The following is a 15,480-nucleotide window of genomic DNA, read 5'->3' on the forward strand; positions in this document are numbered from 1 at the left end:
AGCAGCAGCTATGAAATTGCTTTTTGCAAGCTAAGGAATGTCGCTAATGCACACTTTACGAACAGTTTGCAGAAGCTGTAAAAACATATTGAGAATTGTAAGTGCTTAAGCTTAAGGTATTACCCCAGGAATTTGCCAGCTTCAGTTGCTACATTTTGGATATCTATACTACTGTTAAAAATAACTCTTTATTCACTTACTCTTAGATCGTTTAATATCTTTATAATAATTAATCCCTTACAGCTTCTACCTCAATCCATAAGCTTGACCTCAATACTCAGCCCTTAAGCGCACCTTCCACTATCCCTACTCAACTAGATCTTCGACCATTTCTATAAGCCTTAGCTGTTGCACTTACCCGATTCGGCAATGGCACTGTAGCCCGTCACATGGCTCGCCTCTGAAATGTCGCTCATCGAGCCAAGCCATTTCAACGTTTCCGTTGAGGAGGTGCTCTCTGAGCTGTTGTTGTTGTTGTTGTTGTTGTTGTTGCTGTTGGGACTGTGATGCTGGGAGCTATTGCTGTTGCCATTGCTGTTGCCATTGCTATTGCTGTTGATGCATTGTCGATTGAGCAGCGGTATGGGCGACGGAGCCACCGAATTGCTGCAAACAGAGCTGAGATCGTTCTCAGACCAATGATGCGACTGACGCGAGAGCAGTTCGCTCTCCTGACGTAATCTGCAAAAGAGAAATATACGTGAAAATAAAATATATAAAGCTGCTATATAACAAATATGGCAAATCATTGCGTGCTGTGCCGTTGACTATATAAAATACATAGAAAATACAATTGAATGGCTGGAAGATGCTCTGTAACGTGTATGAGTGGCGCCTTTAAGCATATTTATTATTCGATTTCGCCGATAAATGGGCGAGGTATTCAAGAAGTGAAGTACTTTATGTCTAGGTTTACTAAGGAAGAATCCATATGCCACATTAGATGTGTTTAGCTTAGAAAACGTGCAAAATATGCTTTTACAAGTGAAGTTTGTTATCGATTTTTATCGATCTTAAGCAAATATATAAATGATTTACTATATGTTTTCTTGAAGGGCGCGTATGTGTCACATTGAGTGTCTCAATCTCTAACAATGTGCAAGATATGCTTCAATTCTTGAAGTTTGATATCGATTTTTATCGATCTTAAGCAAATACATAAATGATCCATTATATGTTTTCTTGAAGGGCGCGTATGTGTCACATTTAGTATATCAAGCTCTAACAATGTGCAAGATATGCTTTAATACTTGAAGTTTGATATCGATTTTTTATCGATCTTAAGTGAATGCAAAAGTTATTATTTATTTTTTACTTGAATCAGGTATATGTGTCACACTTGGTGTCCTTAGCTCTAAAATATTGTGAGATGTGTTTTAATTAAAAAAATCGGATATTGATATTTATCGATTCAAATATTACCGATCACTTACTCACTTAAAGATAGTCAATGTAAAACATTTAACGTCTATGCTTCTTAAAACGTGCGAGATACGCTGTAACAACTGAAGTTTGATATCGATTTTAATCGATTTCAGGAATATGCAAAGGTGATCGATTACATGACAATTAAACTTGTCATAAAGGAGGTGCTACGTTAGGTAAGGTTGCGAGATCAGCACAGAGAGGCCGACAGACAGAAGCACTGACAGAGAGTCAGACAGGTAGACAGACAGGCAGACAGACGACAGATAGACCGTTATAAAGATAAGCAAGACAGTTCTAGATCGACTTATCTTCTGCTCACAATCATGTATATATATCTGCTTCATTAATTCCTCCCATACACATTTCCACCTAGCCAATATACCCAATTTGGACATTTTCAATAAGTATCTGCTAGAAGACCAAAAAATTGTGTCTGTCATGTTTTTTTTTTGGCGTTTCCTTCCACAATAGTCGGCACATGGAGGCCTCTATATAGCTGGGCATGACCGTAATTACTTGAATTTCAGCTTAGCCTTCAAAATCGCATTTCGATGGCGTTAGACAAGTCAAAAGTAAAATAAAATAATAAGAAATATAATAAAAAAAACTCTCTTCAAAGCAAGTACAATAGAGCAACTCGAGTCTGTCTGCCAAGACCTTGAAAGTTAAGCTAGTTGGGCTTGTGTTTTCTTCTTCTTCTGCTTCTTCTGGTCTTTTCAGTTTTTTTTTATGGCTCATATGCGACGTTTGTTATTTGCTTTACCAAGAATCACATTTAATCACTTTTTTATGTAGATCTATGTGTGCGAGTGTCTTGCTGTCTGTCTGGCAAATAGAATTCATAATTGTCGCTTATGGAGAACATGTTTAGCAATCGCTTTCTGAGCACTCACTTGTCTAGGAACGGTGTCGCCGATGTGCTATCGGAGCTGGAGACGTAGCTGTGGTAGCCCTCGGACTGTGCATAGGACGCTTGCTTCTGATGATGGAACGCTGTCTGATCATAGTAGGACGAAGCACGTATATTGTATTCCTCCAAGCCGGCTTGCGTTAGGCCGCATTGATCCAAATGCTGCAGCGATTGCTGCTTTTGCTGCTGCAGCTGCTGCGTGGGTGGCAGCTGCATTTCATCCTGCAAAGAAAAGCAAACAAATTTAGTTAAATGTTGCTGCTGCTGTGGCTGTCTCTCATTAACTCTAACCAGCAATTGACTTGCATAACGCTGCGTATACGTAATGCAAAAGTAACAAAAAAAAAATATAGAGAAAATTTCACTGCAACGCTCAACAATTTAATCATTAGCTATGTCCACATCGTCGTCAGCGGGTCAAAAGCCGAGCTCAGCTCGAAAAATCAGTTTGCAAATTCAAAAAAAAAAAAAGAAAGAAAAAAATCGAATATCCAAACATCATTTCGGCCTAATGCTTAGGGTATTTCTTTTTCCTTCTGTTTTGTTTGCTCATTAGATAATTAAGTGAAAATTATTATTTTGTTGCATAGTGCAGCGATCGCTGGCTGGATAAGCCCCCAGAAATCCGGCTATTGCCAATGGTAACAACAATTTGCCAACAACAGCGAATCATTTGAAGTGCAGCCAAACGAATTTTGTTTTGCAGATATTATGAAAAAAAAAAAAAAAAACAAACAAAAAGAAATATAAACTGGAGAAACAACAGCAAAAAAAGTAAAGCTACAAAAATTACTCGTATATAATCGCAGCGCGAAATAAAACTGGACGCAGGCAGCTCAACAAATCAACAGGCAAACCAAACAGAGCGTCTATAATAAGCCGGATTAAGTAACTCAGCAAAGCCCATCCAGGGCTGGACTCTGACGAGGGCTGCACTACGACTATAAATACTCATTATAGCTGTGATTATGTGGCTCGCAGATAAGGCCATAAACTATGTTATGGAAGTGTCTGTTTATGCTCTGTTTGAACAGCTGAATTCAATTGAGATAGATTAATTCACAACTCTGCGAACTGGAAGTTATTGTGAATAGAATAATCAAAAGTTAGCTGCGCTCAGTTTTGCATGACTTTCATTATTATTATTGCTAATAATAATTTTTTTAAAATTTTATTTATTTTATTATTAATATTATTATGCTGCAGTCTTTACTAGTTTTAATCATTATTCATTATTCATCACTCATTGTGGTCACTGATTGTTTATTATTTATTTATTATATATTGTTCTATATTCACTATTCATTGCTCTTTAATTATTACTCATTATTTATTTATTAACCATTATTTATAATTAATTTTCAATTGTTTAATTTTATATATTTTTATTAAAAAATTATTTTTGAATATTTAATTTTTTATGTCTGATTACTCTCAATATTTATTATTATTATAAACTTTTTATTATTCCCTTTTGATATTTATAAATAATTATTTATAAATTATTATTCATTGCTCATTGCTCATTACTCAGCACTTGTCACTCATTAGTCATTAATAATTATATATTACTTATCACTAATATATTATTTATTATTTAAATATTTATCATTATCTGCTTTATCATTTATTATTACAAATTAATCATTATTCATTAGTTATTGCTCATTATTCATTACTTATTATATGGTATAGTTATTATTACTGATTTTTTATATTAATTAATATTTATATATTATATATATATATATATTTATATTTATAATAATTAATAATTGCTCTCTCAATGTTCATTAATCATTGATCATTACTCATACATTATCCAATATGAATTCTATTTTATTCATAAATCATTATTATATTTATCATTATTACTGATTATTTGTTTTTGGTTTATTATTGAAACTTATTGAAACTTTTGAAATATCACTGAAACTGAAACCATTTCGTATCATATGCCTGCGACTCGAACCCCGAAGCTCTATTGCTCATGCAAATGTTGATTGTCGATGATTGGGCTACTGCGACAGCGCATCAATCGATTTCAATCTTTGATCAATGTAATTTATTTACAAATAATGTGACGCTCAATAAACAATGTAATACGAGTAAATGATGATTATAGTCATATTATTACCTAACCATTCATTCATAAGTCAAATAGCCTCCATAAAGCTCTTTAATAATATAAGAAATGCAGCTCAAACCAATCTCTGCCTCGCTGCCTTTCTCGATTGTTATGCTAATAGTAATTTCAGCTTTTTAAGTGTTGTCAAATATGCAGCAAAGTGTTAACAATGCTATAAAAAATTCAAGTTATTTACACTTATCAAATGATGTATATAGAAATGATTTGAATAGCCATCATGTAAACGCAGCTATCAACATATTACGGCAGCCCTGGTGTCAACTAATGCTCAATCAAAACACGCGACGTATACTTAATATTTTCAATGTTTGCATAAACCAAAACGAATGGTAAGCATACACACTGCATATATATAAATATATATATGTATATATATATATATATACATGTATAGATAGGCAACATTATGGCCAAGCCTCTGAGCCACTTGACTGACTTTGACGTCTGCGCGACTGTGCGACTGTGGTTCAGTGTGTGGTGCGACCGCAATCGCCGCCATCAACGTGGGCAGCTGTTGATTGTCTTTTTGACTTTGGCGCCACAGAATTGTTGCCAAATATACAAAAATAATGAAACAAAAATAATCACAATAATAATATGAAAATGCAGCAGCAGCTAAAGAGAATCACATTTTGTGGGTCAACTACTTTGGGCTGATCGACGATCGAGAGGTTTGCCTGGCGGCGCATCGTTTTGCAGTTAGAGCAAAAGAATTTTAATGGCTTTCAAACGTTCCCAAGACTCAAGACTCGCTCAATCATTCAAACATTTGCTCATTCAATCATTCCCTCACTTATATATATACGTTCGTCGTGCTTGTCAGTTTCATTTCGTTTTGCTTTATTTCTAACTATTTTTTTACTCTTTTTTTATTTTTATTTTTTTTTTTGCCCAATTGCCGTAATTATTTTGTCTCTCTAACACGAATTTAAATCAGCAACTGTCCCACGGGGCATTTTCTGGGGCCCTTTTACTTGATCTATACTATATATGGCCATACAGCTGGCAACTGACAGCACCACCATAATTATTCAGGCACACAGCTGCTCCACAGCGAACGCCGGATGAGCATCAACTTCAACTTTAACTTCAGACACAGATACAGATACAAAGATACACAGTTACATGGGCACAGACAGCTGTGCAGCTTAATAAATCAATGGCTAGTGGTGTGGCGCGTATTAAAAGTGGTGCAGTGGGTCAACAGCTGGACGCAGCTGCCAAGCGTCGCTGGCCGCTAGCCGCTGGCCGCTTGATGCTTCTTAATGGTCGCCCAGTCGCGAGTCTTCAGCTCTTTGGTCTAAAGTTTCCATTTCCCCCGTCAAATTGTGCGCGTGTTAAATAAATCACTTGATGGAGTGCTAAGCATGCGCCCTCAGGCTCTGGGAAAACTATTGAAAGCTGAAGCCACAGCGCAACAATAATTTCGCCGTCTATTAAATACCTTTAGGTGTGGCCTACGTTGCGTATGCGCCATAAAACTAGTCAAGAAAGTCTTTAAAATTCTTACAAATTATCTAATTATTAACTGTCTTTGTTGGTTACGTTTTGCTCTGAAAATATTCTCACAGTTGGTCTGTGAAGCCGCGTAATACGTTGCGTATGCGCAATTAAAATAGTTAAACTAAAGATTTATCAAAAACTATCTAAAGTTTATAGCTCTCAGCTTCAATTATTTTTGAGAATAAAAACAAAGTTTGCGCATTATTAAAAATTATTTACAATTAACAATTTGTGTAGCTTTCTCTAATTGAAACATTCAAAAAAGAAAATCTAAGCAAATTATTATATGTGTGAGTTTTCCATTGAGCTAAAGCGCATCTGAAGAAAATTCATAATTATGATTACGAATTTTTTTATTAATAATTAGTAGAAATTCTTTGTACTCTAAATAAAAAAACATGAATGTTGAGATTAAATGTAAATATTTATACATTATAATTTCTAGTCTTAACCAACACTAATTGTATGCGTTATACAACACTGACTATGCTATTTGCTGTGCACACAACTTCACTCACTTCACACTTCACTCTGTCGCTTTTACTTGTCAGCCAGTGTTGTTAAACGTATTCGATTGACTTTGCCAACACACAATTCTTGAGTTATTAATGTCAGCTTCAACTTGTGCTCAACTCTCGCACAGTTTCCATTCTAATATCGCTTTCAGCAGATGTCAACAAGTGTCAGCTGTCATGTGCTTAATTATGCTCAGCTTCACTTTCAGCTAATGTCATTGAGCATTAATTGCCGCAAGCTTTTACTACTACCTACTTTCAGTTCCCTCTTCTTCTTCTTCCACTTCTTCTTTATGCTAATGTCACTTTCAGTAAGCAACATTTCTAGCTTCATCACTCACTCTGCCCCTCGCTGTCTCTGCCTCTGCCTCTGCCTCTCCAGCACTTAGTTACAGCTCGTGTCATTGGGCAATGATGCGACCATAAGTTGACATTCAATAAATGAGCAAACACAAAAAAACTTAAGAACGTGTTTCATTTGGCGTGCTGAGGTGAAATTTCATTCATAATTCTTAAGCTACCAAAATGTGACAGCTCGAAATTCGCATTAATCGTAAATGAATACATGAATTGCTCATTGCCAAAAGAACAGCAACAAGAACCGCTCAGACTTTTGGTATTTCAAAAAAAAAAAAAAAAAAAACAAAAATCAAAACAAAATAAAATACAAGACAATATTTTTTTTTTTGCTGATATGCTGTCGACGTCAGCGACTGAGTCACCCACACTCAAAAGTCGGCGGGTCAGAAATTCAATTGTCGGCGGCTTATTTGTCGCGCTGTTTGCATTGCTCACAGCCCAATACGACTGATAAGACAGACACAGAGAGAGAATGGTTGCCTGTTCTTATAGGCAGACAGCAAATAAAGCCACCTACGCGTTGCCAACTTGACTTTTGCTTTATTTTGATTGCAGCTCACATAAGTTGTGCCTGTGTGTGTATCTGCCAAGCTGTCACATGATGTGAACAAAAATATTTGGCGGAATGTGCATTGAGAATGCATGCCAAGATACCAGAAAAAACAAGTTAGAATGCTACAGTTGAGACCAGACGACTGGCTAATGCCCTCAAAATAGTTGCTCAGCTCATATATATCGGCTTATAACTAAGTGGAGCAAGTTGTTATATGAAAAGTGATATATTTCGGGCTTAGAGATTTCTTGCCAGAATCTTGCAAATCAAATTTCAGGCTTCTATAGTTTAAAGTTCTCGAGTTTATTAACAAAATGAGCTGAAATGTTAAAGAAAACTTTTAACTTTTGTTTGAGTAGAGTCTATAAGAATATATATTTACTATTGCAAGTCTTTAGCTTTTGTAGTTCTCGAGATCTAAGCAAACTAACGGATGAACAATTGACAACATACAAATTAATATAATCCAAACAGCTCAGCTTGTTATTCTGGTTTTTTTTCAGTATATATAATATTTAAAAATTGCTAATATAACATATATTAAATTTTATAAAATTGTATGTAATATAATAATTTAAATTAATTAAATTTTGATTTTCCTTCTATCAAATATTTTTAATTTGCATTGCATAATCTTTCGCACTTATTTCAAAGCATTTGCTTGGCTGATACCAAGTTGAGCCCATTTCTATAGAAGATTGGCGGAACATGGCTCAACACAGCTCATTGATTTTATCGATCATATTTGAGTGCTCTAAGGATGTTCGATCTAACTTCTGCTAACTTTTAAATTTAGTTTCATTTATAAATTTATAGACTTTTTGCAATCTTTCTCTCTGTATCTTGACGATTCAAAATGATATACTTTTATATGTATTCCAAGTATATATATACAACTTTATGAGCTTAAACATAGCTTCCTTGGCCTCTTGCATACATTTTTTGCTTCTCAGCAATTTACACTTTATTAACAACTGAAGCTGCATAGAATTCTCTGCTCAGAGTTTGTATGTTAAGCCTACAGCAAAAGCTGATTGAAAATCGAATTGTCGCTGGAATGGAAATCAAGCTGAAAAGAGAAAAATAAAGTAAAATTTCTCCTTTTGATTTTTCCTGGCGGCCTGGTCATCACATATACATATATATAAATTTCTATATATATATATATTTTGGTGTTTTCTTCGTGAGGAAATTTTCGTAGCATTTGATTTGCGTTTTCCATTGTCGCTGCTTTTGCTTTTTGCTTTAATGGCCAACACGAATTTGACTCTTTAATGGAGTCAGCGAGAAAACGCGCCCCGGCCAACAGCAGCAGCAGCCGCCGCAGCAGCAGCAGAAGAAGAAAAAGAAATTGCAATCAAAATGCGAGCAAACGTGTCAGCTACAACGTGGCTACAGCTCCTCAGCTACACAGCGCTCAGTTCCCCTAGTTTTTTATTTTTTTTTTGTTTATCTCCCCAGCTATAGTTGCCCAGCTTTCAGCTTCAGTTTCTTGCAGCTTACAAGTTAGGCGCGATCGTGCCGCGATTTGGATTTAAATTTGGCAAAAGCACGAAACTAAACAGCGAGCCAGTCGGTTATTCAGCTATTCAGTCAGTCATTCAGCTACCTAGTAAGTCACTCAGTCAGTCAGTCAGTCAGCTAGTCATTCGGCTAGTCAGGCAACTATTCAGCTCTTCAGTCATTTTCAGCTAGTGAGTCCCTCATTAAGTTTCATTCAGCTAGTCAGCTAATCATGCCGCTAGTCATGCAGCAACTCAGTTATTCAGTCAGTCATTTAGCAAACTAAGCTATTCAGTCACTCAATCATTTTGTCAGTCATTCAGCGAATCAGTCAGTTAGTCAGTCGGTCAGTCAATCATTCAACTATTCACTCAGCAGTTCAGCTAATCTATTAGTCATTCAGCTCTCAATCAGCAATCCAGTTAGCCAGTCACTCATTCAGCAGGTCATTCAGCAGTTCATTCAGCTACTCAGTCAGTCATTCAGCTCTCAATCAGCAATTCAATCATAATTTAGCTATTCATTCAGCAGTTCATTCAGCTACTCAGTCAGTCATTCAGCTCTCAATCAGCAATCCAATTAGCCAGTCACTCATTTAGTCAGTCATTCAGCAGGTCATTCAGCAGTTCATTCAGCTACTCAGTCAGTCATTCAACTCTCAATCGGCAATTCAATCATCATTCAGCTATTCATTCAGCAGTTCATTCAGCTACTCAATCAGTTATTCAACTCTCAATCAGCAATCCAGTTTGCCAGTCACTAATTCAATCAGTCATTCAGCAGGTCATTCAGCTAGTAAGTCAGTCAATCATTCAGCTAGCTAGCGTCAGTCACTTATTAAGTCATTTATTATTCAGTCATTCAGCTCTTCAGTTACTCAATTAGTCAGTCACTCAGTTCGCTATTCACTCATTCTGCTATTCAGCTAGTCACTTAGTTTATAGCTTGCCTTTTTGCAAACTCGCTCGCTCACTTCTCCATTTGCGAGTGGTAAAAACTTAAAGCTTGAGTTACCAAGCGAATACAGATCAAATTTGCATTTAAATTAAAGTCTAATTGGAAAGTCTTTCCATAGTAGATGAAGATCTCAGCTTGCAGTAAAAGAATCTTTTACATTAACAGCATTAATGCATACATTATGTTAAGTGGCTTTCGCTGTTAAAAATATTTTAATAGTATTACATATGTATGAGATAAATAAACTTTTTTATTTCCCACGGAATGAACAAGAATGTGCTGAATTAGAATTTTAAGCATTTAAACAATTTTTATAAGCGAGGAATCTGATGTCAGACTAACATTATGTTAAGTATCTTTAACTGCAGACAGAAATTGAATTTTTAATTATATCTTTTGTAGTAATGATTAATGAACATGAAACTTTTCGGTAAATACATGCGAGAGCTAACATTATGTTAAGCAGCGGTATGTCTGTTATGTTATGCTGTTATGTTAACAGCATTGGAATTTTGATTCACGATTTTAAGTTCAGATTTTGTTGTGAAATGTTGACCACTCTATATCAGACTTAACAGTATGTTAATATCATGTTAATGCAGAAGTGTTCACGCTAGGTTAGCTGAACAGAATTTTGCACAAGATGTTTGAGTATGTAGCAAAGCCCATGAATCTACGCTTAATTTTGCTATATAATCTTTTACATAAACAGCAACTAGCTTAACATTATGTTAATTAGTTTCCACTGTTAACATAAATGTTAAATTTGAATGAATAATTGAAAGTCTTTAAAATTTCATAGTTTCAGAATTCAGTTATTCCACTTCGCTTAACTCATTCAGGTCTTATTTAGATCTTGTCAGCTCAACAGCGCTGTTAAGCGACTGTCAAATTTGTCTGTAGGTCTGTATACACATTAACTGTTAATTGGATTTGGCAATTGGTGTGTGTGGGCTACTGAAATTGTTGTGTAAAAGCCTTTTCACCCCAGATGCGCTGATTTCTTTTGATGGCAACGGCACTGTGAAGTTAAGCTGAGAGCTTGAAGCAAATAAAAAAAGAAATAAATATATGGAATGCCGGGAAGTACGAATGGAGGAGCAGCTTCACACTTTTCCTGTTCGCCTTTCGCCAAGCTGTCAAAACTGAAGACGAAGTCGAAGTTGAGGGCGAAGCTTTTAGTGTCCGCCGGACTTAAGTTGAAAGTAAATCGTGTTGACTTGACCTGATTGGTAATCAATTTGGCTTGCAGGATGCGTCAGCGAATTAGCAGACAGGATATATAGCTATATATATATATATATCTGTATATATAGCGAACTATATATGCTTGGCAGACAATGCATCCTTGACCCCATTGGCAGCCAAGCGTAGCTGCAGCAAGCCGAACAACGCAACTGCGAATGGTCATGGCATGCGAACCAGTTGCAAGTCTCTCTCACTCCGTCCCTCTCTCTTACTCACACACACACACTCTCACTCTCTATCTCTTTCTCTCCATCTGTGTGTATCCGGCCTGCTCTGTTTGACTGTCTCTGGTATGCGGGCCAAGATTTATGGCCAGTGATAAGTTTTGAGGCGTGCAAGGCAATAAGAACTCTCTTGGCGAACGGGCCAAGGAGCATGCCAAGAACAAATAAAAAGCCAAGCGCAAAAAACACACAGCAAACTAAGCTAAAGACAAGACATGCCAAGCCAAGCCAAGCCAAGCTAAAATAAAACCAAACCAACTCGTTTATAGCTCCCATAGTCGCAGCGCCTCTAGATCCCAGCTCCAGCCTCACTGCGGCATGTCCATGCGACTGAGCTGCCTGTTTGTTAGACCTGAAGGTCAGCTAGCCAAGCGCAACTTCAGTTGATTCTTTTATATATATATAGAGTAGAAATTGTAGCGTCATGTATTAGCCATAATTAGGCAAGCAACTGCAAATAGGCCCTTCATTATGCACGCTTCGGCTGGCAAGAACTTTGCGTCAGCTGCCGTAATTAGAAAGCGCAGATTTTCACTTTTCTTTGGACATGGGGCAGCTGCTGCTGCTGTTGCTGCGACTCATCAAGCGATGACAACACACAAAATCAATGGCCCAACAGCAGCAGCAGCAACAACAACTGTCTGGCAGCTGCTGCCTTTAAAATGGCATATCATGTCTTGAGATTCTCCAATGTCTGTCACATGGCATTGCAACTGGATCGAAAGTTTGCATATTTATACCCTATGCATGTAGAGAGCTAGGGTATGATAGACCCTAGTGCAGGTAGAGCTTAAGGCGTGGCCTGAATCTATCTACCTTTTTATCTATATCTAACTAAATTCTATACTTCTATCTTCTAGCTATCTAGGACGTCGTCAATTTTGCCTAGACGTCTTTAACTTTTAACTATTACAAAAAAGTAAGCAAAGAATCTGTATCAAATTTCTATCTATATCTCCATTATTTTATTTACTTTGAAAATATATAAATTATATATAAATAAATAAATAAATTTGCATTATATAAATATATAAATAATTATATAAAAATATATAAATAAATAACTAAATTTTTAATAAATCAATAATTTCTGCAAAAAAAAAATCGTCATACTGAAGATAGGTTTTATATCTATTTTCAATGAAAATTTTGAATTATATATATACAGATTTTATTTTTATTTATTGATTGTATTTATCTTTTATATATCACATATAACTTGAGAGTTTGGAGACTGATAAAAATTATTTTATTTATTTTATTATATTATTTATTTTATATATATATTAATTTTACTTGTTAAAACTATCGTTTATAAATCGTACTCCCAGTGAAAGAGATAATTTTGCTTTACAGGGTATTTTGCTAGTCATGCACTTGGGAACTGGAGCACTCTTACTTATTTTATTTTTTGTTATTTTTTCTTTGCAAGGGCAGCTGTCCGGGATGTGAGGAATTTTTTTGCTTCTTGCGTGGCTCGCAAGACGCAATGAGGCAAAGGCTTGAAAAGCTTCTAAGTTGGCATTAAATTACAGGCAGAGGCACAGCGAGGCGGAGGAGGAAAAGTGGGAGGGTGAGAGAGAGAGAGAGAGGAGGCATGGCGAAGGCTGAGGGCAGTTAACAACATGCACGCAGTTCATTTGCGGTTGCGAGCAACAGCAGCTCAAGAATTTCAATGGAGTCAACAGCAGCAACAACAACAACAACAACAACAACAACAACACGATCAACTTCAGAGGTAGTTGGTATTTTTTTGGAGCGCCCGGGAACGAGTCTTCTGTGACCTCAAAAGAAAAAAACACAATTTTCGTTGGCTTTGTGTGAAACAAAAGTGAAATTTTGACTCGTGTGTGGGTACAGAACTAGCCATAAAAATAAAATAAACTATATATACATATAGAAATCGATGTAAACGGGCAACGGCTTTTGGCCACAATGCATTTTCACTTGGCCTGTTAATTAATTAACAAGAAATGCTCAATATGCCAATGGCCAAGACCTGAGACATGGCAGCTCCAAGCTGTTGGCCTTAAACAATGCAAAAGGTGAAACTCTTGCACCTGTCGCCTGTCAAGCGCAGCTCATCTGGGCCCCCTCTCTCTGTCCCTCTCTCACTCGCTGTGGCAAATTGTGAGCGTTGCAATTATTTGTTATAATTTTCTGTTGAAAAAATGCAAAGTATTGACGTTCAGGCAAACTGAGAGCTGAGAGGTGAGGAGCTCGGTTTGACTCTTCATTCAGTCGGCTCGAGTTCAAAGACAAGCGCAAACAATTTAGCTGGAATCTGGCTAGAATTTAGCGGCATTGTTGCCTGTTCTTGTTGCCTGTTGGTTGTTGGTTGTTGGCTGTTTGCTCGCTTGGCATTAATTAATTGCTGAGAAACGAGTTCGACGGCTCCAGAGTTAGAAAAACTAATGAGCGTTGAGAGTTTTGTTGCTTTTGAGCATTGGAAATGAAAATGAAACAACAGCAAACAGCAAACAGCAAACAGCAAACGGCAGAAAGAAAGCAAACAACTCAAAACATAATCGAACAATGCGCACAGAATACCCTAAATGGTAGCTAAGACAATGTCATTTATTTATTAACAAAATGTCTAAGCTATTCAGAAACGGGCATAAGAATGTCAAAGCATATCAATCTTAATGGTTACAAAGGCCTATTCAAGTTACACTTCTTATAAGAATTTGTGCGAGAGAGAAGTAAAGAGTGACAGAAAATTCGAGAGCAATAGAGACGGAGAGAAAGCAGGCAAGAACGAGGAGCAAGATAGTTCTTATAGACATTTATTATTATAATAATAAAATACAAATTGTAAATGGCAAACAAAACTAATCAAATAAAAATATATAAGGAAAAGGAGCTATGAATATAGCAAATAAAAACAAATAAATAAAGTAAAAAAATATTAATATAAAGTTAAAAAATAAATAAATAAATAAAATGAAAAAATAAATATGGAAGAAAAAAATAATATTAATTTAGTAGCAAATAATTAATTTTTTTTTTAACAATAACCAAAAAATATATTCGCTAATAAATTAATATTCGTTTTTTATACATATTTTTTTATTTATTATTTTATTTTATTATTTTTCAGGGCTCTTTTAATATGTTTATTAAGTTTTGTATTATACATTTTTTTTTATTTATTATTAATTTTTTTTTATATATATAATTTTTTATATTTTGTTTTTAATATATTTTTAATTATATTTATTTTAAGCGCAATTCCTGTTTGCCGTTCTAGCCCACCCTATGATTGTTTACAGGGTATGCAAGAGAAAAAAGAAGGCGTTAGCTTTAAGCCGCCCTAATTGCGCAACAATGGTGAGCTCTAAGCCAAGCTAAGAGCCCGCTCGGGGGAACTCTTGTTTGCTGATCTCTCTCGCTCTCAATGTTGTTTGGCAAAATATGCGATCATTTCCGTGGGGCAAAACGAAAGCGAGACAGTTCACGGAAATGAAGCAGCAATTAAGTGGCATATAGTCAAGTCTTGGCCAGGTCTTGGATCAGAGCCGCGCATACCAAAAACTACGCCTTGCCGTTGACCACTTGAACTTTACATTACAGATGAAGGGCCAAAGTGGAAAAATACAAATTCCAAATGCAGTGCGTCAAGTGCTTCGGCTGATTCAACAGAAAAAAAACGACAGCAGCTCTTACAGCTAAAGTCAAAATATTTTGTACATAATGTATATATATATATACATATATATATATATATATATAAATTTTTTATTTCTGTGGAAATCTGCGCATTCATCTGAAAGCAAACAAAAAAAATCTATAGAAAAAAAGACACAAAAGCTAAGCGACCTTCATCAAGCGGCCGCGGCGGCTGCAGCATTACAGTTTTGTTGTTGTTGTTTTTCTTTTTTTGTCAGCGCTGCAAGTGGGCGTGGCTGCAATTAATTTGATTGCAGCTATAAATAGCTAAGGCTTGCGCGTCGTCTGCTCGCCACGCCCACAAGCAAAGGCGACGCTTGGAATGCGCCTAATCGATGCAAAAATCACCCCAAAAACTTGTTCTAAGCTTAAGCAAGTGAGCGAGATGGAAGGAGAGGGAGATGCAGATGGGCTGAGTGCTAGCCTGCCTGCCTGCTCTGCCTGCCCGCCTTTTAGCTTTC

The 15,480-nt window shown here is 36.1% G+C and overlaps 1 protein-coding gene across 1 annotated transcript in view; it reads right to left on the reverse strand.

The window, feature by feature from the left end:
• Positions 1-15,480, reverse strand: part of LOC111593288 (protein Shroom) — a 64,514-nt gene that overhangs the window by 44,995 nt on the left and 4,039 nt on the right. Inside the window, exons 2-3 of the mRNA XM_030225146.1 lie at positions 2,322-2,560; positions 359-681 (exon numbers count right to left, since the gene is read on the reverse strand). Coding sequence (XP_030081006.1) covers positions 359-681; positions 2,322-2,554 — 556 coding nt within the window. The 5' untranslated portion in view covers positions 2,555-2,560. The remainder of the gene's footprint in view (positions 1-358; positions 682-2,321; positions 2,561-15,480) is intronic.

This window comes from Drosophila hydei, unplaced genomic scaffold (assembly GCF_003285905.1).
Source record: "Drosophila hydei strain 15085-1641.00,03,60 unplaced genomic scaffold, DhydRS2 tig00008122-arrow-pilon, whole genome shotgun sequence".
Lineage (NCBI taxonomy): Eukaryota > Metazoa > Arthropoda > Insecta > Diptera > Drosophilidae > Drosophila > Drosophila hydei.